Below are 26,325 nucleotides of genomic sequence, written 5' to 3' on the forward strand. Positions count from 1 at the left end.
ACCACTGGTAGCAGTGATCACAGTGCACTGGTGTGGAATTTATTAAATATTTTATTTTCGTTAGGGCAACTACAGTGGTCTCAGACAGTTCTTAAAATCTATACAGTGCGGACCACCTGATGATGTTACCAACAGCAAATTCTAAATGGGAGAAATTCAAGAAATTAATCTTGGAAGATGCAAGGCTTTTCATTCAAACTAAGAAATACTGTTTAAGGTTTAGGCCTAAATGGATGTCAGATGAGTTATTGAGACTCATCGCAGAGAAGAAAAATGCATGGGATGCATATAAATTATCAGGCAACACAGAAGCCTGTGTTAGATATAAACTAGTCTGTAATCAAGTCACAAAGGAGGTTAGCAAGCGAAGGCAGATTATGAGAAATCATTGGCAAAGGATGCCAAGATGTCATGTCACAGCTCTGCAAGGAGTGCCCCATGACATTTTGTAACCGAGTAAATGGCACTCACATTCTGCGAGATTGTAGCTGTAGTGGCATGATTTGAGATGGATCCCGGTGCCATATGTTTTACTGCAATTCTTCCTGATCTTTAGCAAAGAGAATGATATCATCTACAAATCATAAGCGAATCAGGTAATCTCCATTTATCTTGAGTCCTTTGTTATCCCAATTTAGCTTGTAAAAAAATTTCTTCTAAAAAGGAAGAAAAGAGTTTTGGGGAGATTGTGTCTCCTAGTCGGATGATTTTTCTATGTTGATCTGAATTTTATCGTTGTTGACCCATATTGATGCAGTTGCCTTTTCATATATTGATTGGAAGATATTGACATAAGAGCTCTGTGTACACCTTGGTTGATTAAGGCACTGATTATTGATCGTTTTGTGACCGAGTCAAATGCTTTTTCATAGTTGATGAAGGTTAAAATGTAAGGTTGTGATCCATTGTACTGAAGCTGCTTCCAAAACCTGCTTTTTCTTTGGCTTGTGCCACATGAAGTATTGTACCTATTCTTCTTGAAAGTATCTTTGTCAATTTGCAATTGTTTCTTTTGATATTCTGGTTGGTTTTTCTTGTTTTACTATCTGCCTTGTCACCTTTTTTTTTGTTCAGTAGGATGGCTTTGCATTTTTCCATGTTACAAGTACTTTGTCAAGTAGAAGGCATTTTGAAAATAGTCTGGCTAGAGCTTCGTATACTGGCTGGCTTTCAACATTTCAATGGTGACTTTATTGAGTCCTGCTGCTTTGCCATTTTTCATTGATTTTATAGCATCTTCTACTTCTACCAAAATTTCCGGTAGCTTCTGCATCTGGTGTTCAATGGTGTCCTTTATTCTTATAAAGATTTGAATAAATTTCTTCCACTTGTTTTAGTATTTGTTGTGCCATCCTCAAGCTTCAAATCAGACTTTTGACTCTTGTATGTAGCCATTTTTCATTTCCTTTCTTTAGCCCTTGATTTTCTTCTAGTGTTCTTCTGAGGAGATCATTGTTGAACTTGGGCATTTCTTCTCTTATATGCTTTCTTATGGTCCTGCATGTGTACATATTCTACCTTGTTTCTTATGTAACCAGTTTGCTTCATTTCTCATCACTTTTTCATCATGGCAATTGTTTCCTTTGATATATTGATTGGCTTTTCTTGTTTTTCAGTAGGTGCAAGGGCACAAGCAGTGTCTACAATACTCAATGACTTTGTCATTATTGGTTGAAATATCTGTGTCAGGAAGGCCTTGCAGCACACACAGCTTTGACGATTTTTCAATGGTTGGTTAGTATTGATTTTCTTAACTTTAGTTGACTTGATAAATTTATTTCATTCTTTCTTGCAATCAATTTTGATTGCAAGGTAACCGATGGTTGCATCCAACATTAAGATGGTTCAAGACAGCAGTCAGTGAACATCATTTTATTGTTTTTCAGTATGAAGTCAATTTCATTAGTATTTCAAGAGGGCTCTTCCATGTCCATTTTTGTTGGGCTTGTTTCTTGAAGAATGGGTTCATGATAAATTTTGTTCTCCCGTGAATTTGATTAATAGATTTCTTCTGTCATTCCTTTTTCCAGTTCCATATGAGCTAACAGATCTTTCCCCATTTTGGATCTTACCAATTCTCACATTGAAATCTCCCATTACAGTTTTATTGTGGTAGTTATCCTGCTTGTAAAGGCACAATACACCTTCATAAGATTCTTCAACTTCATCATCACTGTGGCTATTTGTATTAGTAATAGCCACATGGTGCAAGGAAGCCTATGGCTTATGTTGCACCAGCCAAAAAAAGAAAAGAAAAAAATATATATATTCAAGCTTAAGCTCCTACAAGTAGCCACAGTGATGATAAAGTTGAAGAATCTTACGAGGATTTATTGTTTCATAATGGACGGTATGGTGGAATTGGGTTCCAGATTCTTTCTGTAATACTTCCTACTTTTATGGTTGAATCTGTCTTTTGTTGATCAGGAACCCAATTTCACCATACTGTCCATTATTTATTCCTTTGTAGTACAGTGAATGTTCATATTCTAGTTTGACCAAATCTTCACATTTTTCTTCGAATATCACATAAACCGATGATGTCCCAATTAATGTTTTTCAGCTCTTGTAATAGTTCTTCTAGGCATGAATCTGTACTCATAGACCAAATGTTAAGCATTCCAATGTGTCCAAAGGCAGCCTGATCAGCCTGGTAATTCTTAGCAACCTTTGCGATTCAGCCAGTCTTCCTGCTGCCGTAGATAGTAGCTTGCAGGCCTTTGGGGATTAAGGGCCATTTATTTTGTTGGGAAGCCATATTTTGAATTACAAATGAAAAATAAAAATGTGGGTGACATGATTTGTAGTATTTCTGCATATAAATATCAATTTTTGGCAATGGCTAAGGATCTCGAAGAAAAAAAAAAATTGATCATTTGCAAAAAAAATATCCTGTTTTTGGATTTAATAGTGAAAAATATGTTTCTGAAATTGAGAAAGTTGTGGATGATTTTGAAACCAGATTCAGTGATTTTAAGACAATTGAAGACATTGTTTAATATATTTCTTATCCAATTAATGTTGGGTTAATGTCCATTTAATGTAAATTGTAGAAAAAAATCGCTGAGATTTTTCACATGGAGAAAATATTACTTGAAAATGAAATTACATTTCGAAACGATATCTTTCTAAAAGCCAGATCATCAGAAGAAGACTTAGAAATATGTTTGCAGAGAAAAGTACACAAATGTAAAAAAATGCAGTGAACTCTTAAATTCCTGTTTTGGTTTCACATATATATGCGAGTCGGCCTTTTCGTATTTGAAACTAACAAAGACGACGAATTGCCATACTCTTACGGACTTGCATACAGAAGATTCTTTACGGTTGGCCTTATCACAGTATATCCCCAATTTTGAAAGCTTGGCATATGACACGAAGACACAAACATCACAAAAATTAAAAATTTTATTACATATGAATTTAAAATAAGAATTCTGAATTGTATTTAATTTTAAAATTTATAAACATCATTTTTCAATGTGTGTTGATTAACTTTTTAAACCATGTGCAATGAAATTCTTGAGATGGTAGATCGCGGCACATTTTGAAGAAAACAAGTAGATCCCATCACAAATTAAGTTGGCCACCCCCTGCTCTATATCATTGATAACATCCCATGAGCTGCCCTGGCAGCCTGCCCTGCTCAGAAAACTTCATATCTGACTGCACAGTTGGTATGTTACTCTGGGTACATTACTTTATGTTAGAAACAGAAGACACTATATTGTCGTTTTGTTGTGCAATTCTTGTGGTTGACACTTGAAGAGATGCTAGAATTGTGCGATATGCATCAGTATAATTATATATAAGTATTTATTTCTATATAGTGTTTGAAACATTAATTTTTTTCTGCCTTTTTTTTGTAGCTAGCCTACTCTCTCTCATCTTTCCTTTTTATTTTTCCCTTTTTACTTTTATTGTTTATTATTTTTCTATAGATTATATAAATGTTGATCATTGGGTGCTTTCTATCAGTGGCCCTTGTGCATAAAATTTTTATCTCCCCTTTATTTTCCCCACTGTTTCCTCTTTCCTTTTCATATAATTTTATTGTTATTTATATAGTAATCCTTTGCCAATGATTTGAGATCACTGAGGTAGTGTGTGTGTGTGTGTGTGTGTGTGTGTGTGTGTGTGTGTGTGTGTGTGTGTGTGTGTGTGTGTGTGTGTGTCCCCTCCTTAAGGGTGCTAGAGAAAGGACACGACAGTCATTGCTTGGATGGGTCTAGTGTGTATTGGAGAGGGCAATGATTTGTTTACTCTCTCCCACTGGGTCCCAAACTTTTGTCACTTGAGTCATACTTGGATTTAAAAAGGTGCTATATTTTCAGAACATTTTAAGTTCTGTCAAACCAAGGTGCTAAGACAGTTTGGAAACTATGGCAGTACTCTGCATAATGGAGTCATCAATATTATATGTAGTGTTTCTACCTCTGTTGATTTTAGTGCCTTTAATTAACTTGCATGTTTTTCCTAGACGTATTGCAGACTTTTTTGTTTGTTTGTAAAGCTTTTATGGTTGAGAAGTGTGTGGAGAAATGTATTTCACTATATCAAATTAAAGTGTGGCCTAAGAGAATAATTGAGATTTTGTGAATATATTGTTCATCACCTTGTTCTTACCTTTTTTTCTTGTTGTGTTTTCAACATCATCATAATTTTCAAGTTGTATAAATGAAGGAAAATAACATTTATTGTGTTTTTTTTAAATCATATATTTTATTGTATTATTTATTATTTTCCCTCTTAACCCATTTTCCTTGCACCTTAGCCCTGTCAAACACAGTGCTTCTGAGGAACATACGCCCACTTTTGGCAAAGGATTACCCCACCCCCCACCCACACACACACACACACACACACACACACACACAATGTTGCCAGAGTGTCCAGATCCCTGGGATTTGGGAGAAATGAATGAATGATACCTGCTATCTATGTGTCAGAAATAGGTATAAACACAACTGATGAGTTAAACAGATATGAGCTTTCTTTTAGACTTTACAATACTGTTGGTCTGGGTTTGGAGTGAAGTTTATTATTTTTTTTTATTTTTTGTAAAAAAAATTACTGATTGTTTTAATAAAATACTTTGTTTTTTCCTGTCATGGTCCTATAAAAATAATCTCGATAAAAGCTACTTGCTGCAACATATTTTCTTTAAATAGTATGGTTATCACTATAAATGACCAGTTAGGTTGGGGGGAAAAAAATTTAAAATAACTACAGTAGACTCAATTCTTCAGAAGAAATAGAAAAATACATAGAATCTATTACAGATAGTGTTTGTTTACATTTTTGCAATGTTCCTTGTAGACACAACCCTTGAAATTTTTAGAAACACCCCCATCTTTGCTTACTGCCTGTTAAGCTCCTAGTCATATTTCAGTAATCTTTCAGTTTTATTGCTCAGAGCCATAATCTTGCACCTGGGAAAAATAAAAATTTTGAAACTCATTGCCCTCATAACATTATAAATTTAACAATGAATTGATAAAGAATGAAATATTAAAAATGGGTGTCGTGCTCACTCATTTTCAAATTTACAACAGTGGCAATAAATAAATATTATTTTTAAATCCCATGGGTTTGAATCCCTTTGTGATGCATCTGGGAAAAGTACCTCACTCACCCCCACCTATTTACAATATTTTTACTACTCTGTAGTTAATTTTAACACTTCTCAGTTTTTTTTATTTGAATCTGTGTGTGCACGTGCATCACCAAATTAAAATGGAAAATGATTTTTCTATTGAATCAAATGAATCAGCTTATCAACAGATTTTGAAAACTAGTCTCTATGTGACTACATTTAACAGCAACGGATGCCATTCTCAGTGAGGTGATGCTGTTTTGAAATTTGACTGGCACTATTCACAGGGAAGGAAATCAAGAAAAAATGGAAACTTTTTTTATCTGATTGTGAATATTTTCTCAGTCACTCCAGATAATTATGAGTCTACTCCAATTGTTTTTATAAGAAATTTTATTTTTGCCAAAAAAAAAAAAATTAAGTAGACAAAATACATTTAAGATAAATGAAAAAATAAAATAAAATAAAATGTAACTATCATATCACTATTGGAATTGATATTTTGTTTTCAGAGTGCTTAAAAAAAACTGAAAAAAAAAGAAGATTGTACTTGATAAACCACCATTGTCTATGCTTGCAAAAGCCAAAAGCAAAGACATTTTCTGAATTGAGATTCAGGGATTTATAAAATTGATATATGGACAGTTCTCATGTCACAAATCCTTGATATAACGAATCGTTTTCACTGACACCTTTCCCTTCTGTATTAAGAATAGATCATAAATGTTGTCCTGGAAAATCTAAATAAAGAAAAAGATGATTAAAAAATGTGTAAAATAGGGTTCACAATATGGAGATAAGGAGCATATTGAAGTTAGCTCAGAGTTTGTTTGTAGCAATTTAGGAAAGGATAAAATTCTGAAGGAAATTCAGAATGCAACTGTCAACTGACATCAACAGCAATAAAGAATTATAATTCAGATGTTACTGAAATTGAAAAATTTTGCTTATTTCATATTCGGAAGTATGTTTCCTTGAGTTCAGAAGTGAAGAGGGTGCTTTTAGCCTTTAAAAAGTTATTAATCAGTGTAATGGCATAACACTGATAGAAGAGGATTTTTGTGCAAGCACCAGATAGTTTGACTCTTTCTTAAAATGATATCGGCTCCACAGAGCTGAAAAGGATCACTGAAGAGCAAGTGTTCAATGTTGATGAGACTGGGCTATCTGGAAGAAGATGCATTCCAAGGCCTACATTGCTCAGTGACTCTTCTACTAGGAGGCAATATCAGTGAGTGACTTCACACTTAAACCTCTGCTCACTACCTGGCTGAGAACCCATGGGCATTAAAAGGTTATATAAAAGGTATGCTTCCAGTAATTTGTAAATGACCTCTTCACTTTTTTCACTGGTTTGCTGAACACTTGTGTCTGCTGTTAAAGATTATTAGGTGAATAAGCTGGAATTGAAAGCATTGCTGCTATACAGATTCTCCTGGACATCCCAACTCTTTTATTGATCTTGATCACTTGAAGGTTGTTTTTATCTTCCCACACAACCTGTGGGGTTGTGTACATCCTGCAGCCCGTGGACCAAGGAATTGTCCATGTGCTGCAAGTTAAGGGTATTTATAAAGGCAATTTTTTTTTTTTTTTAATTTGGCTATTTTGTAGTATTTCAAGAACAAATAAACATAATTTTACTTATGTTAATATAAGACTTTTATTTTCTTTTAATGAAAATATTATGCGAGAGGAAAAGGAGGGCTGGACAAAGAACCTGGTGGAGAAAATTACCAACCTAATGGGAATTCTGGAGTAATTGAGTGTCTTGTACATAATGAAGATTATTACATATGCACAATAATCTACGAGCACTGACATCAAAAGCTGGACACACTTTTTCTATACTTTGTTTTTTTTTCTCTCCTATTACACACTTTCTTCTCAGTCATCACAAAATCATCTAGCTGCCTGTTGAAAATGCTACATAACAGAAAAAAAAAAAATTAAAAAACAAAGAATATTTCTTAACATTAAGAACACGGACCCATCAGAAATATAATTTATAAATGAGTATTTGTTGTGAATTTAAAAGAATTCATAATAAATATTCATATTTGAATCACCAGAGTTCCTAGAGTAGTGGTTCCCAACTGGTGTACTGTGTTGCTTTACAATTGTGCTGCAAGGTTAAGAACCACTCCACTGCATTCAGTTGCAGTCACTATTTAAGTGTGCTGTGAATATGCATCTCTTAACTTCAAGTGTGACTTGAATCACAAAAGATTGGGAACCACTGGTCTTAGGAGCAACAGGACATGGTCTCTAAAAGTAGGCGTTTGGGGTCATTTGTCTGGCCTTTTCTTTCCTCTCACATATTTCTTAGTAGCATGATACTTGCGTCGAATGGGGTTTGACATTTCAGAATTCATTTGTAAAAGCTAGACACTTCCATATTCCATTCTGTGCTGCTCCAACAAGATCTAGAGAAATTAGGCAGATGGGCTGTGAAGTGGAAGAAGTTCAACGTTGGCAGATGCAAGGTTGCATGTGGGTAGCAGTAATCCTAGATTAACATATCAGTTGTGTAGTACTACTACACTCAGGGTAGTGGAAAATGAAAATTACCTAGGAGTAATTGTGCAGTCAGATACGAAATTTTCTAAACAGTGTAGTCATGCTTCCAGGACAGATCATGGGATTTTCGTAATTTTGCTAGCAGAAATAAGGAGGTGCTTATCCCATTGCATAAAGCAAGATTAGAGCAGGCACATCTTGAGTACTGCATATATGTCTGGAGGCATCGTTTTACGAAGGATGGAATCTACTGGAATGGGTGCAAAGAAGGGCAATGAGATTGGTGAGGGGAACAAACTTGAAACTAAGGCTTTGAAGCCTTATTTTACCAAGAAAGGCATCTGCAAATTGCAGCATCCGGAGACTAGGCACCTGTAATGTGATATGATTGAAGTGTTTAAGGCTTTGAATGGAGTGAGCAAGCTCAGTGCTGATTGCATTCTTCCTCTTACTCAGACTGCACAGGGGGGCATAAACTCTAATTGAGGAAGTATGGCTGTGGGATAGACATGCAGAAATTTTCCTGCAGCCAGCAAATAGTTGATTGTTGGAAGAAACATCTATCTGCTGTTTTGGAAGTGGGTAGTTTGAATAAATTCAAGGAAGAACTAGTCAGACTATTGGATGATAGGTGATACAGGATGTTTTTTTTATGCTGTATAAGCTTGCATTCTTGCATTATTTGCCATTGTTAATACTAATACTATTTCAAGAACAGATAAATTAATTTTTCTTACATTAGCATAATATCATTATTCTCATTTAATGAATTGTATTCTGGAACCAGTTAATTTGTTGTGATAGATTACCTGTAATGGTATATTGAACACTGAGTACTCAGTACTCGGTCTTCAGTGAGAGCAGAATCTTAATAAGATGAATATTTTTCCAATAAGTTATTAAAAGTAATTCAGAATTTAAGTTTTTATTAACTTCATGTTCTACATTTCTTTTACAGTGGAAATTCTATTAACAAGTAAATATTAAAAAATGATTACGTCACTTTAACAAATCTTTTTTCTTTTAGGAACTGGAATGGCCTATGCATTTGTGGATTATGATGACAGAAGAGATGCTGAGGTGAGTATTTCTTAATTGTGAGTAATTTTAACACTAACAGATTTATAATTTGCATGAATTTTAATTCATTACTTTGCTTTCAATTCTATTATACTACCTAGGAATATTTTCTATATCTTACATTATATAAATTAAACCTTTTATTTTATATACCTAAGATAATTCTAAAAATTAGTTTCAACTTTAAAGATAACACTGCAGATTAATTAATTTTGATGCTTATTAATAATTGGTTTTGACTATTCTGGGACTGCCCAAATCAGAGAACAAGGAGAATCCGAACTGTTCCTCCGATCCTCTGCCATGCTGCTCCATGAGCCAGCGTGCCCATTTTCCAGTGTTTCCTAACTAAAGAAAGCCTTGCCATTCAGATCCTTACAACTGTTCCAATCTATCAGTTCCGAAAGTTGTTTCGTCCCCATCCAACTGTTCCGAATGGTCTCATAAGCTCAGATAGCCTCTTGATCCATTGCCCAGCCGGCCAAGAAAGAGACAGTTGCCTGAGCCGGCCTATTAAATCTGTCTGCCTCTGGTAATTTTGTGGCCCCTCTCATCAGCCATTTGGCAGCAGAAAAATGACCAACAGGAATTTGGTACAGATCTGTATTGTACATTCTTGTAGTAAGTAGCAGATCTCATTAAGTAAAATGCAGGGTTTGAAAAAAATAAATGCACATGTGTACTGATTAGTTACGATTAGCTTTTCTAATATACCTATATGTGTTTGATTTAATCATGTGAACTAAAAATATAATTCGAAAAGGTTATAAATTTTTCAACCCCTGCAGTTTTTTTAAGAGATAGTTATTTATATTTTTTATGAATTTTATAAACCTATGGAGTTTCTTTCAATATAGCAGAATCACAAAAAAAAAAAAAAAAAAAATGATTTAGTAAACATATCAACTTGAATTTACAAAGAGAAAGTTACTTCATTCCAAAACAAAAAAAAAAAAAAAAAAAAAAAAATGACTTGCATTTAATTTTACAGTCAATTTTTTACATGTTGTTTAAAAATATTTTTATAAAGAACTTATTTTCAATTTATGACCAGCCATATACACAACAGAAATAGAAAAAGAATGTTGTGCTTTCAGCAATGAGAGCTTGAAACTTCAAAGTTTTTTTCAGTTTTGATATATGCTAAATTTATAAATTGGGTTTTTAAGAAATTTATCCCAATAATAGAAGTGTTGATTCACTTTTATTTATTAATAGGAAATTTATGAATTTAGCAATTTCTAGTAAATTGTTTTCATTTAATAAATAGTTTGTGTCATTTTATCAGAGAAGTTTTCTGTTTCTTGAAAAAAAAACAGTCTGACTGTTTAAGGACATTTATTTTTAAATAAAATTGAGTTTATCAGATGTATTATGCAGAGAGATTATTGACAATAACTTAATATAGTTGAGAAAAAAAAAATCTTAGCAAACCAGCTTGTGGAAATTGCATTTGATTTGGTAGCAATTGGCATTTATTGCATATTTCAAATGCTGCAAGCATATTATACAGGAACTCCCCGGCTTACATAAGTTTTGCGGTCTGCGGAACACTACATAAGTTGGAATTTCCCCCATGCATGTGCAGCACTCGCAACTGTGCTCGCTGAATTGATTGAATCAAAAAATAAATGTTCACTGAACATGTGAATAGAATTATATATTGTATTCAATTTTTTATATCATGCGCAGGAAAAATTACAAAAAAAAGAGGAGATAGGCATAATGGCAGTAAGTTTAACCTCTCGAGCATCATTGTCGGAATCAACATCTTTAGCTGATAAGTACGCTGCTGCAGAGGTTGAGGGCTGTGGAGATTTAAAAGGGGTCGGCTGCTCAATCTTATGAAAGAACATATTAATGGATGACTGGACAGTGGCTTTTTTCTTTTCATCATAGATTTCTTTGTAGCAAGCAAGTAATCGCCCCTCTTAACTTTTAAGAATCATTCGCTGTCAGTATCCATCTCAAACCTTGCCGTTGCTGATGCAATTTCATACAATGTCATTGCCATCTCTCTGGTGATTAAGCATCTCGGCTGCTCATTTGGTTCATCTTGAGCTTCGTCAGCATTTTCTTCTTTCACTATCACTGCCTGCAATTCAATAAGTTCTTTGTTAGATAATTCCTTCTCTTCTTCCTCTATTAAATCCTCCACGTCTTTGGCATCAACTTCCAACTGAAGTAGTTCTGCAACTTTTACAATCTTATCTGTAACCTCTTCATATGATTCATCTTTTTCAAATCTTTTGAAGCCTTTTAAGTGCTGTGGGCATATTTTCTTTCATGCACCATTTAAACAACTTTTAGTAATTTCCACCCAGGCCTTATTAATGTTTAAGATGGCGTGGTAAATATTGTAAGATTTCCAAAAGTCTCTTAACATAAAATTTTTCTCATCGTCTACTGCAGACAATGCCCGAGCAAATATTGTATAAAATGGTATGCTTTTAAATTCGAAATAACACCCTGATCCATAGGTTGAATGAGTGAAGTTGTGTTTGGTGGTAGAAATATGACTCACGTTCAAATTGAAATCATCTAGATGTGTAGGATGTCCAGGAGCATTATCTAATAGAAACAAAATCTTGAAAGGAATTTCATTGTCTTTACAATATTTTTCAACCTTGGGAACAAGCATCATTCGAAGCAGTCCTCAAAGAGAGATATCCATTGTTATCCGTGCTCTCGGGTTCCAACGGAAATGCACGGGTAGGGTGGCTTTATTGATGCCATTAAATGCATGAGAATTTCCAGAATGGTACACAAGCAGTGGTATTCTGTAATCTCCCACTCTATTAGCCCCAAGCAAGAGCATACCCTATCTTTTGAAGCCTTGAAACCTGGCATTGTATTTTCCTCTTTGGCAATGTACTGTATGTTCGATCCGGCCTATGTTTCCAATACAGAGCAGTCTCGTCAATGTTCAAAATCTGCTGCGTTGAATGGCCGCCTTCATCGATAATTTTTTCCAACACATCACAAAATTTCTCTGCAGCTGCAGAATCGGCACTGGTGACTTCACTCCATACTTTGACGTGGAAACCAGTGCAATGCTTGAACCTATTAATCCACCCGTTGCTTGCCACGAACTTGGGTTGGGTTGGGGTTCACCTTAATATCTTTATAAATGCTTGTTGCTTTTGCTTGAATGGTCATTAGACTCAGGGGCACTTGCTTCTGAATCTGATTTTCCATCCATATTATTAACAGCTTTTCCATCTTCGATATATCACCTGAATGCTGTTTTGTGATCACTGTTGATCTTAAGTGCATTGATCCTTTGACATATTCTTTTATACACGCACTGCCCTTTAAAATAGTATTCACTGTTGAAGCAGCGAGACCTAATTCCCTTGCAATAGATGACAAACTTTGTCCTGCTTCATACTTAATCATTTTCATCTACAATTATAAATCAATTTTGTTTCGTTTCTTGGCACTACCACCACTTGCACTTTTCGTTGGTCACTTTCTCTTCATCATAGGAATGAAGAGAAGTTTCTGAAAGTTTGTTTTTTATATGATTGAAGATTTCAGTGAACGGGAACACATTTCACCATAATAGCGTAAAAACCCACACAATTGCAGTATTATCGCAGTATGCAATAAGATCAAGTTTACTACGCGTTTATAATTAGATGCACTAACAATAAAGCCCAGTAAACTGTGCAAATTGTTTTTAGCATTAGTAGAGGCATTTGATGCAAGAAAGCAAGCTTATGCAGCATCAGCCAAAAAAAAAAAAAAAAAAAAAAAAACACTTCCACTTCACCCCTCTGTTCGTTCAAAATACCTGTCCAGCTGAGCCTTAAACTTATTTACGCTATCAACTTCCACGACAAGGGATGGAAGTCTGTTCCACCAACCAACCACCTGCTGGCTGAAGGCAAATTTCCGCACGTCTATCCTACATCTGTCTTTCCTCAATTTGAATTTATGCCCTCTCAGGTGATTATTCTGAGCGAGAGGAAGAATCCCATCAGCATTGAGCATGCTCAAACCATTCAAGACTTTATACACCTCTATCAGATCACCTCGCTGGTGCCTAGTCTCCAGACACTGTAATTTGCAAAACTTAAGCCTTTCTTCATAAGAGCACCCCTTTGTTCCATTCACTAATCTTGTTGCCCTTCTCTGTACTCGTTCCAGCAGCTCTACATCCTTCTTGAAATGAGGCCTCCAAACCTGTATACAGTACTCTAGGTGTGGCCTGACCATTGCCTTATACAAGGGAATAATCACCTCCTTATCCCTGCTAGAAAAATTCCTATATATCATTGACAATACACCATGAGCTACTCTTGCAGCCCGCCTGCACTGCTCAGAGAACTTCATATCTGCTCTGCACAACCACCCCCAGGTCCCTTTCATTCTCTACCACTGTCAGTGTAGTACCACAGATATGATACGTTGCTCTGGGGTTGCTGTTTCCCATGTGTAGTACTTTACATTTGTCAATGTTAAACTTCATTTGCCACCTCTCAGCCCATCTGCTCAACCTTTCCAGATCCTGTTGCAGCAGCATAGTGTCAGTAGTGTCCTTGACAACCCTGCCTACCTTGTATCGTCTGCAAACTTCGACATTAAGCTTGATATACCATCATCAATATCATTTATAAATACAGAAAACAATAATGGACCCAATACTGAACCCTGAGGGACTCCACTAATAACATTAGTCCACGACGAGCAGTGGCCATTGATTACCACTCTCTGTCTTCCCCCCCCCCCCCCAGCCACCCCTTTATCCACAGCAGCAATTTCCCTCCAATGCCACACTGCTCCAATTTGTGCAGCAGTCTTCCGTGTGCAACAGTATCAAAAGCCTTTCTAAGATCCAAGTATATAATATCAAAGTTATTCCCTGCATCCAGTTCCTTTGTGACTGCATCATAGTATCCAATCAAATTGGTCAGGCAAGACTTCCCCTTAAGAAAACCATGCTGTGTCCGAGCTATAACTGAAGTCTTGTCTAAATGATCCTGCAGTGCTTCTTTAACTAGTGCCTCCATTAATTTTCCTGGAACAGAAGTTAAACTCACAGGTCTATAATTACTTGTGTCAGCCTTTGATTCTCCTTTGTGAATTGGGGTCACATTTGCACATCTACAGTCTGTGGGTACCTCCCCTGAGTCCAAGGAAGCTCTCATAATTATGGCTAAGGGTTTGCTTACTTCCTCTGCTGCCTCCTTTAATATAACTAGATAGATCCCATCCACCCCGGGTGCCTTTCTTGTGTTTATCTTCAACAATTTCTCCTCCACTTTACTCTCAGTTATTACAAGATTCTCTAGCTTACTGCTAGAGTTGAATACACCTCTGGCTTTCCCCTCGCTAAATAACTCCTCATGTGTGAATGTCGATGTAAAATATTCATTTAGGTTGTTAGCTACCTGAGCAGGATCATCAACAGTTGACCCATCGATATCAAGTGGACCAATCTGATTCATCCCCTTCCTTCTAGAGTTTACATAAGTAAAGAACTCTTTGCTGTTTTTCTTTGCATCCCTTGCCAAAGATTTCTCGTAATCTGCCTTCGCCTGCCTAACCGTCTTGGTAACTTGGTTACAGATCAACTTGTATCTATCATAAGCTTCTGTGTCATGTGTTAATTTGTATGTATCCCATGCATGTTTCTTCTCTGCCATATGCCTCCGTTCATCTGACATCCATTTAGGTTTTATGGTAGTGAAACCAGAAACGTGTTTTAGAGAAATATCACAAAGCCGTTCAGAATTGATTCTTATAACGGAACATGATAGCGATGAAATGTAGTGCAATTTCCATTATAAAAATTACCTTTTAGAGAAATAAATAGCTTAGCAATATAGTGAAATTTTGAACATCCAAGGACTTGGAACAAATTACAAAAAAAAGCTGTGTTTGGGTTCACATTATGATATTTTAACGATACCTCCATTTATTCCTACAGAATGTAAAATACGTTTCCATGATTTTTTTTAAGTTTGTACCGGCCGGCAAAAACTTACGTAAAGTTGAATTTACATAGGCCTGAGAGTTCCTGTAGTTTAATTGTATTCACAGTAATTACAAATGCCTAATTAAAGATAATGTTGGTTAATAGAATATTTCATGTAATATTCTTATATGAAAAAGCTAGATAATTGCCAAGAAAAACAATTGGTCTTTTTTTTTTTTTTTCCCTGGTTATTCTGCGCGCGCGCACACACACACACACACACACACACACACACACACACACACACACACACACACACACACACACACACACTTTCCTCTTCAAGTGCTGAACTTATTATTCACCTTTTCAGAATGATATCAAAGTTTAACAAGCCATTTCTGAAGTAATTTACTTGGCATTGTAAAGTATCATGTGCGCATATTATGTAATTATATCATAAAACTGCCTTGGTGAATGCATTTCCTTTAACTGAATTTCACCGTCAACTACCAATTGGTAGGATTCAACTAGTAGTTGAAGGTGCTTCACATTGTTAGAGTTACATGAATAATTCTTTTGTGCTGTTAAAGTGATGTAATCCTGTGGCAGTGAGTAAATACCAGTGATGAGGATTTTTAACTGTGGGATCAGCTGCCCATCAACCTTGGTGAAAGATCTTAAATAGATATGAAAATTTTCACGAACACGAATGGAAAAAGGCCATTTTTGAATACTTTAGGCGATGAGAGAGGATTGGTATTTATACTGGTTGAAGAACATTTTGTTTATAAATATGGCTTCTTTCTTGTTCCATAAATTATAACCACTTCACTATCTCATTTATAAATTCTGATTATATTCATGGTTACTGTTCAAACAATAACCATGAATACAGAATACATTTTAGAATATTTCTTCACTCATTCTTCTCTGGAAGTACTGTAATCATTTGTATTTGGTGATAATACTTTCACACTTTCCAGACTGGATCATAATTTCTGGCTGCAATCTCAGGTCAGATTTTTTTTATCAAAAACTGCATTTGTGCATGATACTGCCCATCTTGTTAACTTTAAAGTACACTCTGTGTAGTACCTAATGTAGAAATATTGGGCTGTGAATTATTCCACAATGGCACATAACATTTAATAGACTTTTGGATTAATCGTATACAGTAGTTTCGACATCAACATTTTGTGTTTTCTAATTTTTTGTATGTTTTAATTCATTTAAAAGGCACAATCTGAAAATTCACTCAGATTGTGGTTTAATATGATTTGTAACCACTCTTACTGTTCTCTCTCTCTCTCTCTCTCTCTCTCTCTCTCTCTCTCTCTCTCTCTCTCTCTCTCTCTACTCTCTCTCTCTCTCACTCACTCACACGTTGGAGATTTCATATCCTCACTTTGTTGGTGTGGGTAATGCCATAAAAGCTTGTGCTAAATCATAGACTTCATTCATTTCAGTGCTTTGTAGATGCTTGTTTTTATGATCACATATTTATTTTCACAACCGAAGTGTACTTTCCGGTGTTACATGAAATAGCACAGATGTAGCACATATCTGCTAATAGTCACATCTGGGAAAAGGAGGGGGAAAGAGAATTGGTTTTTATACTAACTTGAAACCAATTAGTTTCAAACTCTTTTCAAAACAGGTACATGAAGTGTAAAGAAATAATAAATTCAGATTGTGTCTTGAACTTCTTCCTACCATAAACTGGTATAAAGAAATAATAATATTATATTGCAGTTTTGAAGACTAAATGCACAAGGCATAATATGTTATGTGTTGAGATTAACTGTACAATGCGTGATCACTGAATTATGACCACTCCTATGAAAACTGAATGCGACCCATTGACCATGTGAGGTACAAGAGTGTGGAGTTAGTCAACCTGCGCAGCATAGATAAGGTGTCAGTGGTTCAGTAGGTAGTAAAATTCCTAATGTGATGGATGAAAGGAAGGATTTATTGGACTTTGATAAAGAACAGATTGTGGGTGTTCAATGAGCTGGTGCCTTGATTTCCCAAACAGCTGAACTGGTGGGGTGTTCGAGAGCTGCTGTGGTTAAAGAACACCCACAATCTGTTCTTTGATAAAGAACAGATTGTGGGTGTTCGACGAGCCGGTGCCTTGATTTCCCAAACAGCTGAACTGGTGGGGTGTTCGAGAGCTGCCGTGATAAAACAACGACCCAGCAGCAAAACTGCAACAGTCAGCAAAAGGTTGATGTTAGAGGTGAGCGTCGGGTCCGATGACTCGTACAGGCAAATAGGTGCAGCACTGTTGAAGAGTTGACTACCCAATACAACATGGGCCAACCCGGAACAATATCTGGCATGACCATGTGTCGCACACAAGTTGGACGTTAGAAAACTGGAAGAAGGTGTGCTGGTCGGATGAGTCGCATTATTTACTCCACACCGTGGATGGTCGTGTACGGATTTGGTGTCAACAACAACATGAGGCTCTTGACCCATCATGCATGGTATCAACAATGTATCAGTGGTCTCCACTATCATCAACTGCTTGCTGACTGTGTATGCCCCGCTATGTTACACTTTTTTCCGAACGATGATGGTGTCTTCCAAGATGACAATCCGCCAAGCCATCAGCACTTATTGTCCAGGAATGGTTTGAGGAACACAGTTCTGGCTTCCAGAATATCGATTGGCCTTTGAACTAACCACGATATCGATCCCATAGAGCACTTGTGGGACACTATGGAAAAGCATATCAGGGGTTTGAATACACCAATCACCTGCCGACCGGGCTAGCCAGATAGGTAAAGTGCATGCCTAGCAACCCAAAGGTCACGGGTTTGATTCCTGCCTCGGGCTTGGATCAGAGTAAAATGCAAAAACTTTGGGAGGTGCATTATGGCCATAGAAGCTGATGCGCCAACAACTAACAAGAAAAAAAAAAAAAAAAAACCACCAATCACCTCCATACCTGCATTGCTGACTGCATTACACACAACTTGGTTGGCCATACCTCCCGATGTACTGAGGGCAAAAGGAGGACCTACGAAGTATTAGGTAGGTGGTAATAATTCAGTGATCACTCAGTGTATAATATATTGGTGTAAATACACCATGGTTTACCAATAAATTTAACTACATAAGTAGTGTAACGGCCTCATTTGCTTATATCGCATATTGTGGCTACCTTCACGAGATACCGGGTATTGCACTACTTTGAATAAATAACGCTTCTGTAGTAGAAGAGACTACTGTTATTTATTCTCAGTGGGCAGGTACCCTGGCATGTCTGCATTATCAGGCATATGCCGGTCCTATTCCATCTATCCTTTTTACAAAATATGTTTCCCATTTTCTATGAGAGAGTCATTGACAATAGCTACTTACTATGGAACTAGCAATTTTGCTGTGTGGGATTTCTTTGTGTCGTGGGATGCACAAGTGTAGTTTCCAGCTTTGTGCTGGGCAGCTGAGTGCTTGATGGGCAACACTTTTTTAATTTCTTTTGAGAGCATCAACCATTTTCCTCAAGCCCTCATATAAGCCCATTAGAACACTGAATTGGTGCTTCTCGCACTCTGTTACAAAAGCACGCAAAAACATACCCTTTGTCCATCATGTCGTATTCTACTCCAATAATTCAGCAAAAGGGTGACAAGAAGCACACTGTGTTTCTTTTAAATATTTATTGTCCCAATAGAAGCATTGCAAAAATCAACTTTCACCTCTGCTGCTGTTCAGCAAATACAGCAATATTTGGAAGAATTTACCTGGCTACTACTGTCTGCACACCATCTCATGATACATTAAAGTTGCAAAAAAGCAAAAACTAAATGAAGATGGGAAAGATATTTCTGTTTTTTGTTTACTTGATTTTATTTTACATTTTTTTATTATTTCTTAACATAGTGGTATGCCAAAGTGTAGCAGAAATGGTACCTTACACGTGCCCAACTTTTTAATTTCTGGAAAATGGTTTGGGTCTTTTTACTTCTGCTTAAACAATGCTTGTATTTCATCTTCTTTTAATAAATTTATTGCATGTAATTCTAATAAAAAATTAAACTTCAAAAAAACATACAATGCATTTTACATCTTTTATTTAAAAATATATATAAATTCTGCAGAAAATTCCAAAAAAAAAAAAAAAAAGAAACCACTTCCAAATAAAATATAAACATGAGCGAAGACTGATGTCTCTTCCATTTTCCAGTTTAAGAGACCATTAAGCATGAAATTAAAGGGCGCCTCCGTAGCCAGGTGGGCAGGAGCAGCAGTGTGTAGCACACGCTTCTTGATTAGACTGGGGTTCGAGCCCGTGCCCACCAAATATGGAGGATGCGGAAAGGCAAGGAATGACCACCGCATATCCCTGGAGCAATATGGCCTTAGTTGCTTAATGCACCTATAAAAAAAAAAAAAGATTCAAACATGCACATACATGCACGTATGTTTCAGTTTGTGAATATAAATATTATTAAAAAATAAAAACGTCTTATATATAATCATTACTGTTACTTCTGTTTTCAAATTTATTTCAAATTTTGCAGCAAGCAAAATTTGAAATTATGTATGTTGCCTCCTGCAGAGTAACAATCCCATTGAGAGAATATTGAGTTTTGTACCCTCATCCTTAACTATATGAAAACAATAATAAATCTTTCAAAAACAGCTAGGGTAAGAATTGTATACTAGTGGGAGAAGAAAAACAAGTAACCGGAAACTATAAACAAACAAAATATTTGTATAAACTATAAATAAACAGTGTCAGTGCTTGTCTGGTACCATGGCAATCTTCCAATTGCTGGGCAAAAAGCCAAATCATTACAAATACATTGGCAAGTCATCTGACAGGGTTCTTGTTTGGAATTTCAATACAAAAACTAAAAAGAAATCATTTCGAACATAGTAAAAGTTTTACTGTATTTAGGAAGATAGAAAAATTCCAGATTATTGATAGTGATAAACTCAAACCCACAAACATAACACTGGAATGTTATTTTTGAGTGTGGTAGGTCACCTCTCAGGTGACTTACAACAGCTACTGGATTTGAGCTTTAAAAATGAGAAAAGAGCTTCTTAAGTTGTGTATATTGTTTCAAATTTCTACCATTTTTTTGCTTTTCCTTATGTAGTAATCCACATTTTCTCTACCCTAGCTGTCTCCCTCTTTCTTTTACACATGTATTTGTGCTTTTCTCAGGTATTTCAGGATTTAAAATTCCATACAGTGCATCTTTTGAATAGTGCGACTACTCTGGGGCAGGAATAACACTCACATTATAAGATAGTCTAATTATAACAAAACATCATAATTAACAACAAATCAATCCATTTTGTTTTAATTTACCCAAAATATTACGGTAAATATAAATTCTAACAAAAAAATTTAATTAGGAAAAAAATTAGTGATTATTTCTGTTGTTTGTGGGGAGACATGGTTTCATCTGCATTATTTTGCAGCTGGACTGAATTTGTTTTTCAGATTGCATCCACTACAGCAGGGGTGGCCAACGAGTCAATCACGGATTTAATTTCGGTCGATCACGACGAATTTTAAATACACAGTCATCCCCCTCGATTTGTGCACCTTGTGCAATGAAATTTTTGAGGTGATAGATCGCGGCACATTTTGAAGGAAAAAAGTAGATCGCATCAGAAATTAAGTTGGTCACTCCTGCACTACAGTTTTTTTAATTTGTATGCAGTGGCAGATTCAGGATAGGGGCACCGGGGCACGTGCCTTGTTTGTGCACAAGCAAGGCACGTGCCCCTCCTGTCATTTTTTTCTGGATTTGCCACTGTTTGTATGATTTATGTTTGATATACACAGGAAGGGCACATTTTACAACAAACAGTAATTTGTGTGAAATGATCAAAAGAATTTGTATGTGATTATCATGCTTGCTAACTGTCTATCTCTAATATTGCATTTCTATCACTGAACTGTATGCCACAGTGTTGAAAGGTACAACTAAAACATGGATTGTAATTACAGGTCCAACTTAAGAATTGTAAATTCCATTTCTCCAAAACTGTCTTCCATTAAAGGTGGTTTTCCTTCTCAGTCTGTAGAGATGCGGTATTAACCACCCAAATGCCTTTGTAGGCTGTAGTTAGAAGGAAAAATAATTGATATGGCTTGAGTGATTGGTATTGAACAAGTAGTGATATAGATGAAATTTATTGTTTTTGCTTTCTTCATTACTCTCTACGAAGGGAATCATGATTTTATTATATCCATGTAATAGGTTTTGTTTCCTATATTTAGATATTAAATGTTATCAATTTCTTTAGAGTAAAATTTTGAGGAAAAAAAACCACTTACTTGAAATTTTGGAAAATGGAATTCTATTGTATTTTTAAATTGCCTCTGCAAACAAATCTTTAACTGCCATAGGAGAAAAGTTGCCATAGCAATTGCCAAGGTTACACGGTTTCATTTGGTCTTTGACCTCAGAAAAGGCTATTGCATGATTAATTACTTATACATGTGACTTTTCTGATTTCTCTGATTCATGGAATTGGTAACCATGTGATGGGAAATTACTAAAATAGTGAATTTAATTTTAAATTATTTTTACACTTGTCTGTAAAAATATTTAAAAAAAGAAAAAAATCCTTAGCGGCCATTTATATGCAACACAATCCTTTTCAAAAGGGGTAGGGGGGTAGGGACCTGCAACAAAGCTATTTTATATAAATAAAATATAGAAGTGAGATATTTGTTCATTTACTGATCAGCTAACATTATTATGTATAACTTCTTTATGATTGTATACTAGTGGCAGAATGAAGCACAAGTTATAATGTGATAGACATTTATGCAAGAACTAAAAAAAAAATTAAGTGAAAAAACTATATTTCAGTTTTATATTAATTAAAAGTATTAGTAAATTAATAAGAGGAGTTTACTTCAATATAGTACGTGGAACACTTCCGTATGATACCCTCCAGAAATTAAAACGGAAAAAACGAAAAAATCGGCAACTAACCGGTCCATTAAAGTAAAATATAAATTTAGTAAAATATAAAGTAAGGAAGGAAGATCGTTTTGAATATTTTCGTTATTCTTTTAATTGCGTTAATTTGAATTTTAATTGTTTTGAATTGATTTTGAATTGTGTTAAATTGATTATTTAATTATTTATATTTTACTTTATTTATATTTTACTTTAATGGACCGGTTAGTTGCCGATTTTTTCGTTTTTTCCGTTTTAATTTCTGGAGGGTATCATACGGAAGTGTTCCACGTACTATATTGAAGTAAACTCCTCTTATTAATTTACTAATATTATTATCAACGTAGAACATATTGAGTATTTCAGCTCTGATTCATACTAATTAATTAAAAGTGAAATGCATTTTTTATCATTTGGTTGATTTTAGTAAGTGGCTTGATGATTTAGGTTCATACATAAATAATAATAATTTTGCATTAAATATTCTTAATTTAATGATTCAATTACCAACTAATTTAGATTTTCTATTTGAGGTGCAAATTCTCATTCTTCTATCTGTGGTGCATAACTCACATATTTCCTTTCCATGGTATAACCCTCTCCGCATTTACACTCTGTGTTGTGTGCTGTAGTGTTCATATAAATATTCTATATGGCCACTGATGAAAAAAAAAGATTGGTGAACACTGTTCTAGATATTGTTCTTGAACAGAGTGAAGTGGGAAAAGTATAGCAGTGTCAGTTTAGAATGGGAAATAATTTATCTCTATGAAATTGCGGTTTCTCACTTAATTTCCATTTTGTTTGAGGGTTAAAAAAATCACTTTTTTTTCCTTTATTATTTAAATAAAAGATTAAATTCAGTAAGATCAAATATCTGTTTCTAAATCACAACCTAAAAAAAAATTAAATTTTTATTTTTTTTTAAGAAAATTTCTCTAGCATAATCCGTATTGAATTTTTTTATGTTTATTTTTTTCCCCTTCTGCAATATGTTTGGTTGGTTAATATTGTCATTTAAATTTTCTTCGCTTTGTTTTTAAGCATTCTTTTTCGTTATTGAAAATGTTTTGAGGTAAATGTTTTTTAAACTTAGTGCCGGATTTTTATATTGAAATGTTTAATTTATCCCCCTTTTTATTTTTATTGTTAATAGTTTAATTTTTTTATTTAATTTTTTTTAAAAAATCATATCTGATTCTGATATTTTCGCATTGTTTAGTTTTTGTGGTAGAATACATAGCAGATTCTTGAAACATTTTCATATATAGGAGACAGCCACCAACCACAAGAATACACATATTCTAAATATGTTCTTATTGCCAGTTCGAGTTTTTCAACCTCAAAAGTTCTGCACTCTACCAGTAAAGAATATTGAAATTTCTGTGACAATCAAGTATTGAAGAATTCTTTCCAGACATCCTGAACAAGAATACACCTATTCTGTAAACTGTTTTTGTTGCCAATTCAAGTTCCCTCATCCTTCAGCTTTCTGAACACCACCTGTAAGGGATGTAAAATTTCTATTTCAGTCCAGGACAGAAGAATTCCATGCAGTTATGGTATCCTACTGAAAAAAATAATAAATTAAAATAAAATAGGATTCCTACCATAATTGCTCTTCTTGTAACTTTTGTCATTCCTAAATTACCATCTTCATCCAGTAAATGGCATTCAAACAAAATGAAATCTGAATATGTAGAACGGCTGAATAGGAAATAAATATCACTGTAAAATGGCTAGAATATGGAATAAATGCTAGTAAAATTATATCTTAAGTGAGAAGGATAAGGAATCACAAAGTGCTGCAGCTGCTGAATCAAACAAAAAAAAAACCAAACATTTTAATGCTGCTCACAAAGTAAGTATACAGTTTTGAAGTCCTAGATTTCACAAAACACCAGAATGAATAATTATGATTGGTGGTAATGCATGTTTTTAATTCATGCATAATGTGATGGTGGTGCAAAGTGACATCACGTGGCAAACATGTTAACATGGGATATTTGTTAGATTAAAAAGTAGTAGTTTTGTAGCACTTTACTGATTTAATTTGATTTTAGATTATTTATTGCCATAATGTAATGAATGGGGAAAATGCAGTGTGAGATTTTCATCCCAATTAACAAAATTTATATTGTTTGCTACACTCAAGAACATCATAAATTTAAACTATTATCAAGTTACCTTTACCTTATTTATTTATCTTTCTAACTAAAATAAACATAAATTAGTACATAAGCCTCATATTGGCTATAGAATGAACTACAAATCTCACATTTGTGTCTTTCTTATAAATAGATTGGCAAACAGAACAAGTGAGCTTGTTCACTCAGCACAAAATGTTAATATAATGGTATTACTGTTTTGTAAAGTGGGGCAGTTGTAACAGGTTCTCTTATTATTGTGCTTCTTTTCTTGATATTAACAGTTTTATGAACACATTCACATTGCTGTGCAAATCACATTTATTCTTTCTGATTGGTGCATTTTTGCGAAATTTGTAAGGTGAATTTCCACTGAGGTAATGGACGATGCAAAACGCTGGCATCCATGCATGATTGATCTTGTCTCTGTCACTATCAGTCCTTGCAATATTCAGAAAGTAAAATAACAGATAGTTTCTCTTTTTTTTTTTTTTTTTTATTGTGTATTAATAAACACCTGTATATTTTTGCATATAACTATGTTGCATATAGAACTATGCACTTGGTGTGGTTTTGGGCTTAAATTCACCCCTAGTCATATTTGCTGTTTAAGTTGACCTTTTTTTACAGCCATCTTTTAGCCATGCATTAAGAATCACTGTCTATTTTTTAATTTTATTATTTCTGCTCTTTATTTTATATTGTGACATTTTATTACACTTCAGGATAACCTCTAAAGAGAGTGATAAATGTATACTTTTACTCCCTTATGTAGCAGATTACAAAACCAAACCTACAGGGATGGGTGATGATATGACATCACTCGAATACATTGGTGGGTTTGATTATGTAACTGTGCCATTGCCTGTTTGGTACTGTCCTGCTAATTGATTTCTTCCTGATCAACCTCAATATGAGAGCTAATTTGTTATTATAAATTGAGTTTTGAAAGTTTATCTTCAAGAACTAAAACAACCACAAAAATATGGCATCAGACAAATTCCATTTAACTGCTTTTGTCTGATGTGAAGGAGGTTAACAAAATTCTTCAGTTTTAGAAGGTGAGCAACAATATATATTTGAGAAATATATACATAATAATTTTGGAAATATTTCAGAATTAATTTATTTTTCTAGCCTTAGGCAAGTAACTTTAATTAAAGCTTAAAATATTGTATTCATTGTATAGGTGAACCTTAAAATTTTAGACTTTTTTATTGCTTCAAAGGTCAACTTATATGCCAGAATATATGGTAATTAAAGATAATCAGTCAGTCAGGAAAAAAATTGTAGTGACTCACCAGTAATTCTCTCTCTAAGTTCAATATTATGAAGGGATGGTGACCGTTCCTTATTTTATTATTTTTATTATTATTTTTTTTCCTGTGGGGAAATGTAACTGGACTGGACTTGTTTTTCTCTATGTTTGAAGCACATCATTAGAGAAGTTTTATGTTGCCTTTTTGCATAGTAAGAAACTTCTTGATCATTTTCATAAAAATTACAAAATACATAAATAAATAAAGCTTGTAATGTGTAGTTCATTCAATACATGCCTGTTTAGAATAACCACTTTTGAATAAAAATGATAATTGTTTAAATGTAATAAAAATCTGTTATTGCTATCAAATACAGTTGATAAATAATTAGTGGCGAGGCAGTCTTTATTGCAGCAGGAGAATTATATGACACAATATAAGGTTGGAACTTACCCATTACGGTTCATGGTATTACTTGCCATGGGCTGTAATGGACAAGTTTAGGCTGCAATTTATGCATTGCTGCATTTTGATCATATTTGTATATCAGCTATAATAGTATTATGTGTTGGTAGTACGATATCACTTGTCAGAAAGAAAGCTGAGTTTGTTCTTATATTATTATTATAAAATAAAACTGATGTACAAAGTGCTAGAGAGAAATATATTTCAGTATCTGTTTACTGAGTTACCAAGCAAAACATGCTGGTTTTGTAATAAATAATTAAAATGCCTTCCTACAGTGCTTCTTACATAAAGTACAACTTGTCTGAAGAGTGGGAAGTATGATAAAACAGCCTCCCCGTACACCAGTAAAACAGGCAAAGGAATAGATAATAGCACTCGAAAG

General features: G+C 34.6%; 1 protein-coding gene across 5 annotated transcripts in view; it reads left to right on the plus strand.

Moving 5' to 3' along the window:
* The window catches only part of LOC150082152 (uncharacterized), a 217,012-nt gene that overhangs the window by 135,891 nt on the left and 54,796 nt on the right, over positions 1 to 26,325 (plus strand). For 4 of the 5 annotated variants that reach the window (XM_090379139.1, XM_090379141.1, XM_090379140.1 and 1 more), the window contains one exon: positions 9,144 to 9,196. In XM_090379139.1, the coding sequence (XP_090235265.1) occupies positions 9,144 to 9,196 (53 nt within the window). Of the gene's footprint in view, positions 1 to 9,143; positions 9,197 to 9,572; positions 9,790 to 26,325 lie in introns of those variants that run through there. The other variant, XM_090379144.1, reaches the window with a different exon arrangement.

Source organism: Mastigoproctus giganteus, chromosome 8, assembly GCF_048544385.1.
Source record: "Mastigoproctus giganteus isolate SK-2022 chromosome 8, ASM4854438v1, whole genome shotgun sequence".
Lineage (NCBI taxonomy): Eukaryota > Metazoa > Arthropoda > Arachnida > Uropygi > Thelyphonidae > Mastigoproctus > Mastigoproctus giganteus.